Raw genomic sequence first — 19,273 nt, forward strand, 5'->3', positions numbered from 1 at the left:
AAACGTAAATGATTACAGATAAAACCAAAAGTACCACACTTCCTAGAGTCTACACGTAACTTTAGACAAGGATTTTAGCCCATTAAAGTTGTTTATCATACCTAAAGCAAACTCCCATCGTTTCCAAACTCCCAGTGTTTCCAACCAGCATGGCTGGGATCCTCCTTTCATGAATGCAAAAATTGTACTTTTTGTTTCCACGGTGAAAGATAACAAAATGTCTCTTCACATTCTTTTTGTATCCCCAAAGGTCATTGTTTTGTCCCTAGAGTCAGGATGATGCCTGTGGTTTATTCCCTATTGTGCAGGCTCCATGTTTCCTTCATATTCTCATGTTGATATCATATGCAAGCAGTCTTCATTGTATTGGCTGATGATACTTATTTTCCATGTGAATATACATCCCTTGTCTGGCCAAAACCTGTTTGTCAACCCTGCCTGGGATACAGGCTCTAACAATATTTTTCAGTATGTATAAACAGCTCCTTAAATATCAATTGAATGTACATCTTGCAATGATTATGAGGACCAGTGTAACATGAGCTTTTATTAGAGACCACACAAGACTTTTTTTGCATAAATACGATGAAAGCAATGTGTTAGGTGTAATGAGTTTATCAGGCCTGAAAGGAGTTGCTGCTAGAGAACAGTGGACCCTTTGCCAGTTGGCACTGAGGTGTTCATAGGGTCACACCATGTTTCACATTGGGATCGTGGTAGGTCTCTGCTTCCTATAGACTCCCCAAGACCCCTAGGGGCTGGCTGGCATTGTCTGTTCCCTAATTCACAAACCATTTTTTTTTCTCCAGATTCATCTGCTTAGTCCTTGGATAAACACTCCCTTTCCATAAGGGCAAGTCTTCCCTGGCAGCACTTTAATGTGCCTTGTGTAGTCACGGCATAGCACTGGGAGAGAGCTCTCCCCACACTCTAAAAAAAACACCTCCATGAGGGGCATAGCTACCAGTGCTCGGAGAACTGTCTACACTGGCACTTTACAGTGCTGAAACGTGCAGTGCTCAGGGGGGTGTTTTTTCACACCCCTGAACAAGACACTTGCAGCACTGTAAAGTGCCAGTGTAGACAATCCCTAAGAGCAGGTCACTTTTTAACTGTTTATTGCTCTTTGATCTGTTAGGTCCCAGCCTCAGCAGAACAGCTGTGTCACTTTGACCTGTAATTGCCTTCTTGTTTGTTCTTCCCTACAGCCCCCTGCTAATTTAGAGCAATCTATTCATACAGGAAAGTCTTATAACCCAGTATGCAGTAACTTCACCTCACTGACCAGGTCATATCAATGTTAGTAAAACAATTACTTCACAGTATTCTTAGATTATTGCATAGCAATTTATTGACTGTTTCTAGTGCTTGATGAGTTTACCAGACAACTGTGGAAGATGAAATTGAAAGAGGGGGTTCAGTTTTAGTATTTTCCCTAAATATCATTTTTCATCTTTATAGAAAATCCCCATAAGCATGCAATAAGTGTGATCAGGAGTAATGCCAACACAGTTTGCATAATTAGAAAAAAATATATTAAGTTCACCTCTTCATGAACTTTCTACTGAGAATGCAGATAAACAAAGTGTCCACTTCAACAGTAAGTTAAACTTTTTATTATTACAAATCATTACTTTCTTCACTTGCAGTTGAGCATCCAAGGTACTTAACTGAAGCACTTAAGTTTTATATAAAATGTTTCCTGTATATTCCAGAAGGTTGGGTTTATAGGATTAGTTTTCTATTTAGTAGCTGCTTTGCACAAACAAAATTATATTAAAAATGCAGTTTTAAAATTCTACAAAAACATTAACCATACAGTCTATGCCATTAAGGTATGCGAGTGCCCTCTTATTTGTGATTAGGATTTGAGAGCACTAGAGTTTTACGGTTCTGTTATTTATACTAGAGCTGTCAAATGATTTTAAAAAATCACAATTAATCATGAGATTAAAAAACTCATGATTAATCCGAGTTTGAATCATGCTGTTAAACAATACTAGAATACCAATTTAAATTTATTATATGTATTTTGGATGTATTTTACATTTTCAAATATATTGATTTCAATTACAACACAGTTCAAAGTGTACAGTGCTCACTATCTTATTTTTATTACAGATATTTACACTGTAAATAAGATAAACAAAAGAAATAGTATTTTTCAATTCACCTCATACAAGTACTGTTGTGCAATCTCTTTATTATGAAAGTGCAACTTACAAATGTAAAATTATTTTTTTACATAACTGCACTCAAAAACAAAACAGTGTAAAACTTTAGAGCCTACAAGTCGAAGCATGAAGGGGCAAATGAATGTTTAGTATACCTGGCACATAAATACCTTGCAATGCAGGCTACAACAGTGCCATGCGAATGCCTGTTCTCACTTTCAGGTGACGTAAATAAAAAGTGGGCAGCATTATCTCCGGGAAATGTAAACAAACTTGATTGTCTTAGCAATTGGCTGAACAAGAAGTAGAAGTGAGTGGACTTGTCTGAGGTGAATTGAAAAATACTATTTATTTCGTTTGTTTTTACAGTGCAAATATTTGTAATAAAAAATAATATAAAGTGAGCACTGTACACTTTGCATTCTGTGTTGTAATTGAAATCAATATATTTGAAAATGTAGAAAAACGTCCAAAATATTGATAATAAATTTAAATTAGTATTCTCTTATTGTTTAACAGTGCAACTAATACTGTGATTAATCATGACTTTTTTAATTTAATTTGTTTTGCATTAATTATATGCATGAATTGTGATTAGTTGATAGCCCCAATCTATACCATTCATAGAGCAGTGCTCTGACTACAAGTGTCTCTGGCAGCAAGGCTTATGGTATGTGATAGCCACTTTTGATTTTTTTTTGTAAATTGAAATAAGTAAATGAAACACAGCAGAAGAGAGGTTTGTTTGGATGTAAGCCTTCATTAAGGGGAGAAAGTTTAGTCACAACATTTTTCTTAATATTAGGTTTTGTAAAATTTGTTTTGAAAACCTCAGTTTTAAGCTTAAATTTATTACTGTGACCTCGTGTGTATAAATTTAGCTTTGAATGAATTTAGTTTTGTAGTGTTTATACCTTTTTAATATGGATTGTTCTAAAGCTATTCAACAGCTGATGTTGAAATAAACTAAAATTGAAATCAATAAAATCTGTGTTCATGAAACTGTCAATTTTTCTAGATTTAATCCATGAAAGCTTGCGGAGAAGATGGCTGATGTTATCCTGAAGGAAATAGCACTGATAGTAGGTGTGGTGACAGCCTGTTACTGGAACAGTCTCTTCTGTGGCTTCGTTTTTGATGATGTTTCAGCAATTCTAGACAATAAAGACTTGCATCCTTCTACTCCTTTAAAAAATCTGTTTCAGAATGACTTCTGGGGGACTCCAATGTCTGAGGTAAATTGGCCATAAGATATATTTAGTCTCAGAAATATTGTACGTTCTTCAAAGTTCTACTTCTTATGTTCTCCTTTATCATTTCATTTTTGCAGAATAGTTTGATACACCTTTACCTCGATATAATGCTGTCCTCAGGAGCCAAAAAATCTTACCGCCTTATAGGTGAAACCGTGTTATGTTGAACTTGATTTGATCCATCAGTGTGTCCAGCCCTGCCCCCCAGAGCACTGCTTTACCGCGTTCTATCCGAATTTGTGTTATATCGAGGTAGAGGTGTAGTTGGTAAATAATACCAATTTCTAACCCGTGTTCCTGATTTATGTGTTTTATAAACTCGTTTGGTTAATCGACAGCCTCTTGCAACAAAATATAAACTAGGCCGGTATCATCTATAATGTTTTTGTCCGTCCAGTCTTATTTTTTATATTAGGACGTGTAGAATCAGAACACTATCCAAGAATTAAAAACAATAACAAAAAACCCTAATAGTAGACTATTCTATGGAAACTGGAAGAAAAGATGGTCTTGTAGTTCATGCAGTTGCCTAGTACTTGGGAGAGATGAGTTCCCAAACTTTACCTTGGGCAAATCACTTCATCTCCCTAGATGAAATCCTGGCAAAACTCCTTTTGACTTCATTGGGGCGACGATTTCGTCATCTGTGCCTCACTTCCAAATATTTCCCAGTCTCACATAAGAAATTCAGTTTTGGAGGCACTCATTACTAAAATGGAGGGAGAGGGGCATATAAGTACCTAGATAAGCCTCTGTACACAGTCTGTTATATCCTCAGGTCTGATATTAGACATTCTGAGACCTTAGTAGAAATACAGAGATTAAATAAAATATGCATGCATATATTCACAGCTAAAATCCAACTGCTAAAAAGTAAATGGTCTCACGTATACAAAACTGCCAAGCTCTGTTTAATTGTAATGTAAACCTAACAGTTGAGTATTGATTTTTTTTCAGTTTGAGAGAAACCCAAAGAACTATTACAACAATTTAACCATTAGGAATGTGCTTTACTAGTAAACAAATCTATTCTGATACAGTCTCACTATTTTACAATTCATAAGGACTGTACCCTGAAATAAAACAAAATTTCAGATGCATCAAATGTTTACCTGTGTTAATTAGTCAGTCAATTAATTAGTTTCCCTATATTTGTTTTACAGATCACCCAACAATTTAAGAAATGTCAGTACAATCCATGTATTTCTTCATGAATATTAATTTATTTTTCTCAGTTTGATAACTTCCTAAGATTTAGTATCACAAGAATAAAATAAAATGCCATAAAAATAGTTTGGAAACACTTCCACATATTTTAAAATATCTTTTTATGGCTGTGATATTATATCATTTTAAGAAACAGTCCTCTGACTATATAGCCATGAAATAGGATTTGGGACTTTCTTACTAGCTGGCAGTGTCAGGATATAATACTGTAGATATATTTGTAATTTCTGGTGCCTATATTAATAGCAATTGAGGTACCTTTTCAAGGAAGAGTTACATTAATATCCTACTTATTGTGACTTCACAGTCTTATGTCAATCCACACTCATTTCATATCGAAGGAAAATTATCTTTATAATGACATGTGGCAACTCTACTAACTCCCAGTAATCTAGAAAGAGTTCTCACCAAACTGTACATTCAGAATATCTAAATTATAAGATTTATCAATTAAACAGATTAATAATCTTTGAGAAAACTATCCTAATCGTTTCATCTCAAATGCTTCTTATTTAAAAATGTGTGTATTTTTAAGACATGCCAGACTGGAATGGTCTGATGATAATGGATGATAATGAGTAAAATACACATTTTATTTTCACTTTTCTGGTTAAACCAGCTTTGAGTACACATTATATAATTCAGAAGTGTGCTCATGAAGGCCAAAGAAGAACCTAGATAGATACAAACTTTGCTCATATATCAAACTAATACATGTATTAAAAATAGTTGAATTTTAATTTTATATGTTTGGCCATTTTTATGAGTGCTTTATCTAGTAGAGCACCAGCTATGGTAAATAGTGGATCAGACAGTATACTTGAAAAATGTACAATACCCATTTGGAAGCCGGGGAAATGATCTAAATTAACTCTTTACATTTTTACTATCCTCCTTAATTCTCCCTAGAATTTTAAATGGATGTCAGTCTCTACTTTCTGCTCCTAATTGCTGCATAGTGCTACTCTGCGGTGTTAACCAACTGGTGTTTTCGTCTTCGGTAGATGCACTTCGGTAGTGGAAAAAATACGTGTGTGTAGTTTAAATTGCTTTGGGATTAAAGGCCTTGTATTAGTGTAAATTGATGATTATTATGGTTTATTTATTTCCCTGTAGGAGAGGAGTCATAAGTCATATCGACCGCTTACTGTCCTCACATTTCGTTTAAACTACCTCTTCAGTGAGTTAAATGCCGTTTCTTATCACCTCCTAAATGTGGTTTTTCATGCGGTGGTTTGCATAGTCTTCCTTAAGGTCTGTAAGCTTTTTCTGGACAACAGGAGCAGTGTAATTGCATCCTTGCTGTTTGCAGTGCACCCAATACACACTGAAGCGGTAGGTAAACCTGAGAAGGGCATTTTTCATTCATTTATTAAAATTTGTGGCTCAATTTAATTTTGTGTGTGGTGTGTGTGTGTGAGTATATTGTAGCCTCTAAAAGTATTTATACTGCTGAAGTGTAAGAAAAAGTATCAAAGTTAAACGCATTTTAACAGTGAGGATTTGATACGGCTTTTGCTATTGTACAAAAAAAGTTCCACAGTTTAAATCTATCCCAATTCAGATTTTGTGGCTTGTGTTAAATTACTTTTATGATCTCAATCCAATTCATAGTGAACAAGTAGCTGCATTGCAAAACTAATAATTCAACACAATTCAAAACAATTAGAAATAATTGACAATCATAGCACAAAAGTCAAGGATGATCCAGATCCTGTTTTGGTGTGTTTTTTGTGTTTAAACAAAGTTGTGGAAGCTTTTCCTGGAGCCAGTTAGCTTAGCTCACAGAATGAATGAATTTCTGGCTCTACCTAATAATTCATTTTACACTAAGTTCTACAAGAATTAGGTAGTGCTATGGTTACACTTTAAGTCCCTTCTGAAAGTGGTAATGGAGTTCCACTCCAATTACACCAGTTATCCTGACAACCTTTTTTCATTACTGTACAGCCATCCCAATAAGGCCTTTTTCCACAAGTTTGATGTGAAAATATCTGTATGTTTTATCTGGAATGTACACTAGAGCCCTTAGGAACATAGTGATTGTCATACTAGATCAAACTTGTGGTCCATCTAGTCCAGTGTCCTGTCTTTGACAGTGAGCAGTACCGGAAACTTGAGAAAGATGCAAGAATTTCCATAGTAGACAAGGTATACTCTGCCCAGACAGGATATTCTTCCTAACCTCTGACTGTTGAGGTTGGTTATGCCTGGAAGCATAAGGATTTATACCTCCTTTATTTGTGTTCTCTTGTGTAATCTGCAGATGTTATCAGAATAAATTTATTACCCTCTTTTTGCCTCCTACTGATCTCTTGGTTTCAGGGATATCTTGTGGCATGGAGTTTCACAGAGTATTTATACAACACATCAATAACATTTCCTCATTTCAGATTTGAATGATTGCTTTCGATTTCATTGGTTGATCCCTTGTTCTCTTATTATGATGATTTAATTTGGTGCATCCAGTGGAGTCCCTTTACACTGTTAATTATTTTCTTATACCTCCATCATGTCTTTTAATCATTATGGAAGTATTTTCCCTGCCACATTCATTGTCCATCATTGGACTACTTCTAGTTCTGACATTGAGTGTCTTGCAGATTCACGATCTGTCTTGTTTGACACCAAAACAATAAACTTCATTATTGCCAAGAATACCTTGTCTACAGGGCTTTTTGATTGTATTTTTACTGCTTCAGCCAAACAGTCTGGTAGCTTGGTAATGTCAAAACTCAATTCTTTTTGAAACGGAGCAGCTGTGGTTAGCTAGCATCAGATCTGTTTCTATCCCGGAGATTTGTAAAGCAGCTACATGGTATTTTCTGTACATATTTCCAAGTGTATCTTTGTATAGATTGGGTTTCCATCCAGGATGACATTGTTCACAAACCTGTTCCTCAGACACTCCTAATCCCAAGAATTGTATTTGTCTCAGGAATTCTCTTTAAGTTGCCCACTTTTGAAAATTTTCTGAATATCTCTTAGTCCTCCCCAAGTTTTTGCATTGTAAAGGAGTTATCTTTCATATACACCAAAAAGAGAAACTAGTCCTGTTTTTCACCTTTTAAGGCAGGGGTTCTCAAACTGGGGGTTGGGACCCCTTGGGGTCATGAGGTTATTACAGGGGGGGCATGAGCTGTCAGCCTCCACCCCAATCCTCACTTTGCCTCCAGCATTTATAATAGTGTTAAATGTGTAAAAAAGTGTTTTTATTTTATAAGGGGGGTTGCACAGAGATGCTTGCTATGTGAAAGGGATCACCAGTACAGTAACTCCTCACTTAACGTTGTAGTTATGTTTCGCTTAATGTCACATTTTTCAGGAATGATGTTAAGCGAATCCAATTTCCCCATACGAATTAATGTAAATGAGGGGGTTGGGTTCCAGGGAAATTTTTTTCATCAGACAAAAGACTATATACTTACATACGCACACAGTATAACTTTTATACAAACAATTTAATACTGGTACACGATGATGATTGTGAAGCTTGGTTGAGGTGGAGGGATAAGAGGGTTGGATATTTCCCAGGGAATGCCTTACTGCTAAATGATGAACTAGCAGTTGGCTGAGCCCTCAAGGGTTAACTCTCACACTCTACAAGGCAGCAGGAATGGAGGGAGGGGAGATAGCATCGCAGACAGAGACACACACCCTGTGTGTGTGAGAGAGAGAGAGAGATGTGCATTTCCCCTGACCCTACTCTTAAGTACACTGCCTTGTTAATTAGATCAGCTTGCTGAGACTGCAGCTGCTGCCAGCAAGCTCCCTCCATCCTGAGCCTTGTCGTATGTCCCCCCTGCTCTATGGAAGATGGGGTAAGCAGGGTGCAGGACCTGACAGCCCCTCTTTCCCCCCCCCCCCGCACAGCAAGCAGGAGTCTCAGGGAGCAGCTCCAAGGCAGAGAGCAGGAGCAGCACATGGCAGTGGGGGGAGGGACAGCTGAACTGCCGGCAATTGAAAGCCTGTTGAGCAGCTGCTGCACAGGGAACTTAGGGGAGCGGGGAGCTGATAGGGGGGCTGCCGGTCCATCCTGGTTCCAAGCCCCCACCAGCTAGCTGCAACAGGCTGCTCTTCCTGCAAGCAGTGGACAAAGCAGGCGGCTGCCAAACGACGTTAGAAGGGAGCACAACTTTAAACAAGCATGTTCCCTAATTGATCAGCAACGTAACAACGTTAACCAGGACGACTTCAAGTGAGGAGTTACTGTACAAAAGTTTGAGAATCACTGTTTTAAGGCATGATAAGACTTGATTTTTCTCTTGTTAATCTTTTTATTTCTTATTTTAGAGATGTATCTTTAGCTTTAGTGCCCAAGAGTGGGAAGCATATGTTTGGGGAAAATAATACTTATTTATAATTCTTGTTCTCTAAACATACAGATCTCTGCATCACCTCTCAACTTTTTCCCTCAGAATTTGAAAAAAATTATTTAGGATATTTTTACCTTATTTGTAATTGTTTTTTATTTGAGTCACCATTACAAGCTTTTCAAAGGAAGGTATTTTATTAAGTGTCTCAAACTTGCAAAAATTTAAAGACCAGGGAGTTCTTGTCCGGTCTTGTGCTTCCAAGCTGTCACAGATCCACAGGTCCAGTGCTCTTGCACGGCTTTGGAACAGTCCCTGAGAGGACTTATTTAGAATGTTAACCCCCTTTAGGATCACACTCTCACTGGGGCAAACCCCTTGGCTTCACCACCTCCTGTGATCAAACCCTGGAGCCTTCTGCACACCCGAAGGGAGCAATGTATCCCCCAACTTCCTTAGATTGGAATGACTTTCAGGCATTGTCAAAGCAGAAGGGTTTATTAGATGTCTGGAACACAGCGTAGATAGCATCGAGGATAGAAAGTTACAACTCAGTCTGTCTGGCTCAGTCCTGACCCTCCAGAGCCTCCTCCACAATTGCCCCAGTCGAGAAGCATGTCTCCTGCTTCCAGTAGTCCACATTATACTCAAGGGCACCTCCTCCATTCTTTGTTCTCATTCCCAGACACAAACAGGTCACCTGGTCATCCTCCTTAGCTCTTTGTTCTCCTGCTGGCCAAAACTGACTGGCTTCCTACTGAGAGGGGGTCTGCAATCCCAGGTCTTTCATTGTTAGGCACTGAATGTCTGGGCCATTGTCTTCTGAGTTCATCATGGGTGTGAGGCCCCAGACAACCAGGTGTCAATCCCACTGGATTGCTACAAAGAATAAGCCACCTTTTACCACCATCTAGTTAACCATGCAGCACTTAGGGGAAACTGAGGCACACACAGAATTCATACAGAATATTAAGAAAAATTCCCACTTCATCACATAAGCACAAATCCAACAGTAGCAATTCAGAGAGACATATCTTTGAGAAAAAGAATTACCGGTAAGTAGTTTATTTTATTTTCTCCGTCCTTTTATTAATTAATGTAAGGATTGACTTGCCTCTCATCTTTACAGAAGCAGCTACTCATTTTAGTTCTGTTTGGCTAATAGTTTCTATTAGTGGTTCATGACTTGGTCAAGTCACTCTATCTATAATTTTATCACTTTATTTCATTGCTGATGTGATCCATTGTTTCTTTATCTTGCCTATTTACACACCCTTCTACAATGTACAGAGGAGGTCTGAACCTTGTTTTAAAGTTACCCTAAACTTATTGGTACTATAATTTTATAGTATAAGGGTCATACTACTCTCATGCTGCACAATGAACTTTCATTGAAATCATATTGTATGTTCTTTGCCAGGGTTATTCATAGTAAATACTCCAGTAATTTAATTAGATAGTACATGAGTAATTCCCAACATTTGCCACATGAGGGCACTTGAGGACTGTATATGTAATTGGTGGAAGTAGTAAAGCCCCAGTCTGATCTCAGATATATGGGTGCATTTCTAAAGTGAACTCAACAGGAGTTGCATTTACATACCTGAGGAAGATTCAGGCCCTTTTTTTTTTCTTCTTGTTTAGTTCTATCACTGGCTTCTAATTTCTGTAATATGAGCAATTTTCAAGACCTAATTCTGTTCAGAAGTTAACAGTGTTAACTTTTTCCCCCCATCAGGTAACTGGAGTGGTTGGCAGAGCAGAGCTTTTATCATCTATCTTTTTTCTAGCTGCTTTTTTGTCATACACGAAATCAAAAGGGCCAGACAATACCATAGGTAAATACCTAACATCATATATACAGAACGGTTTTGATTTTACTATATTGGTTACTGGTAGTAAAATATAAACATAAATATTCCGGTTAACCAGTTAGTCTTAAAGAATGTCTCCTTAATTCAGACTGATGGTGCCTTGGTAATAACATAAATAATACTTTGTACTATAAAGTACCTTTCATCTGAGTTACAATCATTAACTAAACCGTACAACTCTCTAGTAAAAAGGGTTACTATTTTCATTTTTATAGAGGAGAGGGTACTTGAGTACATCGGAGAGTCAATTAGCCTAAGTCAGTGACAGATCTGGAAGTAGAACTTAGGAGTTAAGAATCAGTCCCCTGTTCTAATGGCTGCAACACTTGGAAATTTATGCAAGTGTTGCTTAGAGCGGTGGTTTCCAACTTTTTTTCATTTGCAGTCCCCTAAAAAATTTCAAATGGAAGTGCAGACCCTTCTGGAAATCTTAGGAAGGGGGGGTCCACAGATCAAAAGTTGAAAACCATTGGCTTAGAGATACAGGTATGAAAAGAAATTTTTGGAAAGCTAGTAAAAAATTACTTTCTTTTCATTTTCCTATTTGGAATATTTATACAAGTCTTCACACCTCTTTTCTTTATCACATATTTCAGCTTCAAAGAGATGAGTGAGAAACTGATAAGGTACTTAATGTAAAGTGAGGCAAAGACCGAACAGGTGGTAAATGTGTGGATAAACTGCAACCTAATAGGGATCTTGTTGAAATACTGGCAAGTGAAAACTGTAGATAGTTAACTTTAATTAGTCAAATTATGTTGTTCACATGGCTGTCCTGTAAAATAGTGTGTTTTTATAATGTCTGTCCTTTTACGTTGCAGTGTGGACTCCAATTGCAGTGACAGTGTGTCTAGTAGCCATTGCAACTTTGTGCAAAGAACAAGGAATAACAGTGGTGGGGATATGCTGTGTCTATGAAGTATTTATAGCTCAAGGGGTAAGTTATTGTTGTAAAAATTTCCATTGTAACTATTTCCTTTGTCAAGCAGATCTGCAGTATTTTTGTAAGAGTTTTAAATAACCATCACATACTTGTGTGCTGAGTATTTTGTCTGCTGAAGCAAACTGTGTATTTTTGTGATCTTGAAACAAAAAAATGCATATGTTCCCTGTTACTGTATCATGTAAATACCTACTAACACAGGTACTTTTGTATGCAGACAAAGATATTAGCAAAAATGGAAATAAATTAAAATTTGACATCTCTTTAATTTGAATACAGACTGACGCTTGCAAAGGCCAGATTTATGTATATAATGTGGTTAAAGTGTAGGGCACATAAAAATTAATTTTCCTTTTCATTTCTTTACATGAAATTAGAGAAGGTGCTTTCTATGGAGACTTTTTCATCAGATGTTAATGAACTACCAAGTGTTCTGGAGTATCGCATTTGAATCAAGTAGCATTTAGATTTTTGTGAAATCTCATCCTTCTGTAAAGGCTCTAAAGTCAGTTTCTAAATAAAATATATTTTAAAATGTAAGGTTTCATTTTACCCTTTGACAGTTAAAATTTGACTTGTCCATAATTTAATATTAATTTTCTTTATCAAGAGAGGGTGATATTCCTAGCCATTAAAATGTTTTTTTTTCTTAACATATCTTTCAGTAGTATAATTTGTATAGTTTAAGTATATTTAATTACGCATTTTAAGAAATTTTATTTTTAGAAGTTGTGCCAAAACTGCAAAAATATTAGCCAAAATAAAAAGAAATTGTCAATAACAAGCATTCGAGGCTACATTTTCAACTTTGTGCCTGCAAAAATTTGCATGTGTGTTTTGTATGTGCAGTTTATGCATGTGTCTTTTGACTTATTCCTACCTTTGAAATTTTGGTCTAGAATTTCTAAACTAATTCAGTAGTATTTCTTTATACAGTGGATGCCACTTAATAGCAAGCCTGATTTTTAACAACTTCTTTAACGGCGTTTTTCCAGGAACCCATCCCATGCCATTAACATTGTTAATATAGGTTAATAGGATTCAGATATTGGCAATGGCATGCTTTTTGAAAACTCTTTTTGAACAAAAGTCCTGCCTGCAGGCAGGTTTGTGGAGTTGCAGCCAGGGAACGCACATCCTAGTACTTCTTTCCTTGGCTGCAGCCCTGCAAACTTTCTTGCCCACAGGGATCACACAGGAGGCATTGGGCTGTGGCATCCATATCTCTGCCCAAAGCAGAAGCCCTGCCAGAGTCCTGGGGTTGCGGACTGGGTGAGGAGGCAGTGGACAACGTGGGTGCAGGAAGGGTGGGCCTGCAGCCCAGATGCCGGGGCTTTTCATAGGGCACTTGGGATTCAGAGCTCTGCAGTACCTCTCCCCACTGCTGTCCTGCACTAGCTGGCCCACAGCCTCCCCTCCTTGTGGAAAGTGCCAGGCCGCAGACCCCCTTCATGCTGCTGCCTTGCCCGCAGCCAGGGAAGTGCTTCATTACTGCAGATCTTCACACACCTGCCTTCACTTATTGGTAACTGCTAGATAATTGCAACTTTTTGCTGGCAACCAAGGGGTTGCTAATAAGCAGAATCTACTGTATTTTCATTATTTTGTCATTGCAAAGTCATGGGTGATCCTCATATGCCCTCTTGGAGCCCAGTATGGCACTGCAGATGTGCTCCACCTTAATTTCCCCAGCTGCAACAGCAATAGATTCACTTTAACAGCCCAGGGCGAGGAGAAGCCAACATCATAACAAAATAGCATGTCCCCTTTTAATAAGGTTTGAGGACATAAGCAATTACAATACTTCACCTCAGGGCCCTGGTTCAGAACTAGCTCCCTATATTAAAGTCCACAAAACAAAGACTCAGAGTTTGGTTAGGCTGATCTCCTAGATCAGGGGTAGGCAAACTTTTTGGCCCGAGGGCCACATCTGGTTATGGAAATTGTATGGTGTGCCATGAATGCTCATGAAATTGGGGGTTAGAGTGCGGAAGGGGGTGAGGGCTCCAGCTGGGGTCACGGGCTTGGGTGCGGCTGGGGGGTCGGGGGTGCAGGAGGGTGCACTGTGCTGGGACCGAGGGGTTCAGAGGGTGGGAGGGGGATCAGGGTTGGGGCGTAGGAGAGGGTAGGGGTGCAGGCTCCGGGTGGTATTTATCTCAAGCAGTCCCAGTAGCAGCAGCATGCCGCCCCTCTGATTCCTACACAGAGGCGCGGCCAGGCAGCTCTGCATGCTGCCCCATCCACAGGTGCTACCCTTGCAGCTCCCACTGACCGCGGTTCCCGGCTGCCCCTACACGTAGGAGCCAGAGCAGGGACATGCCTCTGCTTTTGGGAGCCATGCGGAGCCACAGCACACATGGAGCAGAGCAAGCCCCGGACCCCACTCCCAAAACTTCTGAAGGACTGGTTGTGGCCCCCGGGCTGTAGTTTGCCCACCCTGTCCTAGATCCTGAAAGAGAAACTAAACTCGGCATGGCTTCTATTGCCCTTTGTCCTATTCAATTTTCTGGTCCTGTATAAACAGCTTAACTGTAGGGGCAGGACCTTCTTAATTATATAGCAAGCTGTCCACAACTGTCCCTTAAAGAAGCAGTATATTTTTTCAGTCTATAAAAGTTTTTATTGAAACCTAGTATAAAAATCTTACACTCAAAGTAAGGGAATGCTCACACAGTCTTAATTCTATCCACTTGCACATATGCATTACAATAATCTAGTTATAATCCATATTATTTTTTAAATAATAAAATAGAATATACTGATTTTTTTTCTATAATCTTATACCTTGATGAAACATCTTGGAGCATACCGTTTTATGCCTGAGTTCATTGAAATTATTTATATGAAAAATATACAATATACAGAGTTTACTTTGTTTCTGTTTATGCAACAGTGTATTAGTGAGAATTTGTTGACATATGTGGGCCATCTGAATTCATTGCTAAGTTTTATAGTTAATTGCCTAAGCCCTTGAATTGCACCGAAAGAAAGCTAGCTGCTGTTTGAAAAGAAAATGTATAGTCATAGTGCATAGCTGCTGGTAAAATTAATAAAATAAATTCCATAAATAGAAAACTCCTTATTTAAAAAGTTTGTCAATAAAAATGTATGGGACTGTTATGACAGTGAAAATGGTGTTAATGTAAAAGAACAAAAAAGAATGTATCTACAATTGTCATAAAAATTGTGTTTGAGAATGGTGTCTTCATGTAATATGACTGTCTTCATGCAGATTTAAGGCTGCACATGATACCTTAACTTTTGTTATTTTTTTTGACTTTGGGAATTGATTTTTTTTTAGAGAAAACAAAAAGGAATTCCATTCCTTTAGAACTTAAAAGCTTTGCTGTCTTGACAAAAATTAGTAATATGTTGTTGTTTTTTTAACTCCATAATCTGAAACTGACTAGACACCTGTGGAATGTCCTGTTCCATACATCTTCAGTACAGTTAGTTGTTAGCCTCAGTGAGGCCTAGTTAAGTTAGCCTCTATGATGGCTACTTCTGTGTAATATTACAAGCTGTTTGGCTTTAATGCTGTTCAAAAAATTTGCAATAATTTTTTCATAATGTGGAAAGTGTTTCTCCCCCTACACACACACACACACACACACACACACACACACACTTTTGTATACAAAAACAGGTGAAATATTTTTGTTCTCATTTATTTAAAATTTAAAAAAAGTTACTTTGGGCAGAGACAAACCATGTGAAAAACACTTGGATGCTTTTGTTAAAAATATTAAAGCTTTCAAAAGTTGTTAGTTACTGGACCCAGGCAGGCAACCTTAACTTTAGCAGGCACTGATAGTCCCCCTAGAATAAAGTTCGTATTGGTTAAGTATAGTGAATGTGATTAAACAAGACTGTACTGTCTGATAACATACATCATGTTCTGTTTTCTAGTATACTTTGCCTATGCTGTTGGATGCTGCCGTGCAGATTCTCCGAGGGAAATGCAGTATTCCTTATTCTATGCTCCAAACACTGTTAAAGCTTATTGTTCTGATGTTCAGTACACTGCTCCTTGTTGTAGTCAGAGTCCAGGTCATTCAGTCTCAGCTTCCAGTGTTTACCAGGTAAAAAACAAAAATTAATTTAATGAGAAAGTTTGTTTTATTATTTTAAAAGATAGTAATAAATCAAACTGACCTCATTAAGTGACAATTAAAAATGGCCACAAAATACTTTAGGTAGTGTTTAGATTTAACTTACTTTAATATTACCTTGGAATTCCCATACAGTCTCATATTTATCTGTGATAAATCACCTATTATGTTACAGCAATAACTGCAGTTGTTAAGCTCCAGTTAAATAGCAGTGGCCAGTGAGCACTCATTGAATGGTAAGAACATTTGGTCACTAGTGTATTCAAACTTGTAGGCAGAAGGTAAAAGCCTTCATTAATGAAGCATTTTCACTATATATAGTACAATGTGTGTCTAATAAACCTCACACACAAATAATTTAGTGTTTACAGTAAGTAAAACTGCAGTCCTTCAGTTCTAATACCACTCTCCAGATGCATGTCTGATTATCAAGCATCAATATTTGGAATGTATAAAGCCTCCTATATCATCTAAAATAGCTAGAAAAAGATAATTTATTTCATGTTTAGATGAGAAACTATTTTTAGTAATGCATTTATTAAAAGAATAAGGTAATGAAAGCTGTGATTTCATTTGAGAACTCAATATGAAGTAATCTGAATAAATTAAATGATTAAAGCTAAAATATTTAAAATCTAATTTTCACTGTTTAGGCTGCATCTTTGTATATCAGACCCGATCCTCCAAGTGCTTTTAGCCCACATGCTTAACTTTAACCTCAGTGGGATTACTCACATGTTCAATGTTAAACACATTAGTCCCATCTTGATGGAAAAAATGGGTGCGTTAGCATAATGTGACTGAAAAGCCCCATTAGGATGCAAGCTAAGACATTTGAAGCAGTGTTAGCTGGTTGTGTTTTATAATATTGTGTAAGTACATACACCTCTACCTCGATATAATGCTGTCCTCGGGAGCCAAAAATCTTACCGCGTTATAGGTGAAACCGTGTTATATTAAACTTGCTTTGATCCACCGGAGTGGGCAGCCCTGCCCCCCCGGAGCACTGCTTTACCGCGTTCTATCCGAATTCGTGTTATATTGGGTCACGTTATATCAAGGTAGCAGTGTATTTATAAATCTAGGCTACAACACAGCCAGCTATCACTGCTTCAAACATATTAACCTCCACTTTTTTATTTCATACTAATTTGCCTGTATTTGGACTGCAAACTTGAGTTTTTCTCTTGTAAACGTGTTAGTCCACGTACTAATATTTCAGTTTGAATAGAAATATAGTTCAAAACTACATGTACTGTTGCAGTCAAAACAAAATAATGGAGAAAAATAATGAAAGATAATGCTGTTTGGTGAAACCTGAGATACTTGTCACTCATTATATAGATTCCATTCTTCAAGATACTGGTTCTTTATTGTGGTCAGACTTTGGAAGACACATACCCTTTACTATTAATTTCATTGCTCTTACTATTCATAAATTTGGAATTTTGTGTCATTCTTGTGAGTGATATGTAAATGTAGTATACTAGCATTTCCCCTTGGAAATTAGGCCTGAATACTTAATTATGGCCAAAGACTGTTCACAACAAGGGTTTTAAAAGTAGTCTCTATACTCCCTCTGTGCTAAGCTAGTTGTTTAGCATCCCAGCCCTCTGAAGAAACTTAGAGCAGCCTCAGGCCTACTCTAACTTATGCCACCTGCCAGTGGTCCTAAGGAGCTGATATGGCGAGTGTTTACGGAAGCCCCAGCCAATTCCCCTTTCCCTAGCCATGCACATTATAAATGCAACAAAGATAAGATGGCTTGGTAGTTCCTAATCCATCTTTATCCTGCTGCAGGAATCCCCCACATAAGTGATGTTTTAGGTCCAGCATCTGGCAGTGGTGTGGTGCAAAATGACTGCATTGCAGTGAGGGGTCTAAGCTGTAACTTTTTTCCAACTAAAAGGTCCTTTTCTTTTTCTTCTCTTCTTACTTAGGTTTGATAACCCAGCTGCTGTAAGTCCATCTCCTGCAAGGCAGCTGACTTTCAACTACCTCCTCCCTGTAAATGCTTGGCTTCTTCTAAATCCCTCAGAGCTATGCTGTGATTGGACTATGGGAACTATTCCACTTGTGGAGTCTTTCCTAGATATAAGAAATATTGCCACCATTACATTTTTTTGCTTTTTGGGATCTTTGATTGTCTTCAGTCTCCGATACCCTGGGGATTCCTCCAAGACTGTATTGATGGTAGGAATGATGCATGTTTTTAGTCTTTTTGGTTACAATGAGGTGGCCTATACTGAAAGTAGTGGAAAACTCCTGAGATTCCTTAGCTTTTCCTTACATGAATTTCAGCATCATTTTTAAGAAATAAAAGGGCTTTCCCTGGTAAGGAATCTTGAACATTGAGACTCCATAGTTCCAGAGAAAATAATCAGTTCAGAGAGAAAAAGGATTAATACAATTTACATCACAAATAGTCAGTTAAATAGTACTAGCTTATTTTAAAGAGGCCTTTTTATTTCTAGTGTTTAAAGTGTCTGCTTCACTGATTGAAACATCTTTTTATAATGGAATGTTCACTGCAAGTCTCATGTAGCACAGTTGCATACACATGGGTTGTTTTTAGTTTGTTTGTTTTTTTAATTCTTTTAGCTGTTAGATTTCATGCCAAAGAATCAGTGTCAAAGTGCCTGGAGCCCAATTTACCAGAAAATGGGGATGCATTACTATATATTAGATACAACAATCCCTCAAGTACTGTAACATGTAAACAATACTGTAGGTCAGAAAACTGCTTCTAATGTGTTTTCTTTAGGGATACTAGTACAGTGAACCCCTTGTAGGCTGGATGTAGGTGGTTCGGCTAGCATGAAGAAACATTGACTTCTAGAATATTCCATTTTCAAACTTTGATCAAAATTGCTGCTACCATGCAACTTTCTTTTCCTCCTAGATGTTTACCCTATTAAGAAAAATCACACAACAGTCATTAAGTAAAATGGGCAAACCCAGTCTTTGTCCAGTGAGACCAATTGTAATGTACATCTACTTTGTACTGATGTATAAAAATCTATAGTATATTTATGCATCTGTATCACAGCTGATACTGTAGGTGGAAAAAGAGATTTCACCCATCTGGTAGAGCAAATGTGTGAGAAAGAGCTCATTATCTAAATAAACTAGGTAAGCTATAAATGCTGCCTAATAAAGGTATAAGACAGTTGTTGTCTAGATATCTTAATTGTGATTTAGAAATCTTTTTCTAAAGTAACCCACCAAAAGTCTTTTCACTAATTGGCTCGTTTTGAAATAAAGACTCAATGACTTCCAAGTGTGACCTGTTCTTAGCCAATGGATATAAGGTGTTTTCTTCAATTAAAAGTTTTGTTGCTTTAATTTATCCAGCATAGTTAAAAATGGCAGACACC

At 37.5% G+C, this 19,273-nt stretch overlaps 1 protein-coding gene across 5 annotated transcripts in view; it reads left to right on the forward strand.

Moving 5' to 3' along the window:
- TMTC3 (transmembrane O-mannosyltransferase targeting cadherins 3) overlaps positions 1-19,273 on the forward strand; it is a 52,566-nt gene that overhangs the window by 9,683 nt on the left and 23,610 nt on the right. The window contains exons 2-9 of one of the 5 annotated variants that reach the window (XM_065560145.1): positions 1,209-1,299; positions 1,462-1,600; positions 3,193-3,409; positions 5,771-5,989; positions 10,706-10,805; positions 11,663-11,778; positions 15,694-15,866; positions 17,837-18,089. In XM_065560145.1, the coding sequence (XP_065416217.1) occupies positions 3,221-3,409; positions 5,771-5,989; positions 10,706-10,805; positions 11,663-11,778; positions 15,694-15,866; positions 17,837-18,089 (1,050 nt within the window). In that variant the 5' untranslated portion in view covers positions 1,209-1,299; positions 1,462-1,600; positions 3,193-3,220. The remainder of the gene's footprint in view (positions 1-1,208; positions 1,300-1,461; positions 1,601-3,192; positions 3,410-5,770; positions 5,990-10,705; positions 10,806-11,662; positions 11,779-15,693; positions 15,867-17,836; positions 18,090-19,273) is intronic. The other 4 variants (XM_005279123.5, XM_024106888.3, XM_065560153.1 and 1 more) reach the window with 4 other exon arrangements.

This window comes from Chrysemys picta, chromosome 1 (genome assembly GCF_011386835.1).
Source record: "Chrysemys picta bellii isolate R12L10 chromosome 1, ASM1138683v2, whole genome shotgun sequence".
Lineage (NCBI taxonomy): Eukaryota > Metazoa > Chordata > Testudines > Emydidae > Chrysemys > Chrysemys picta.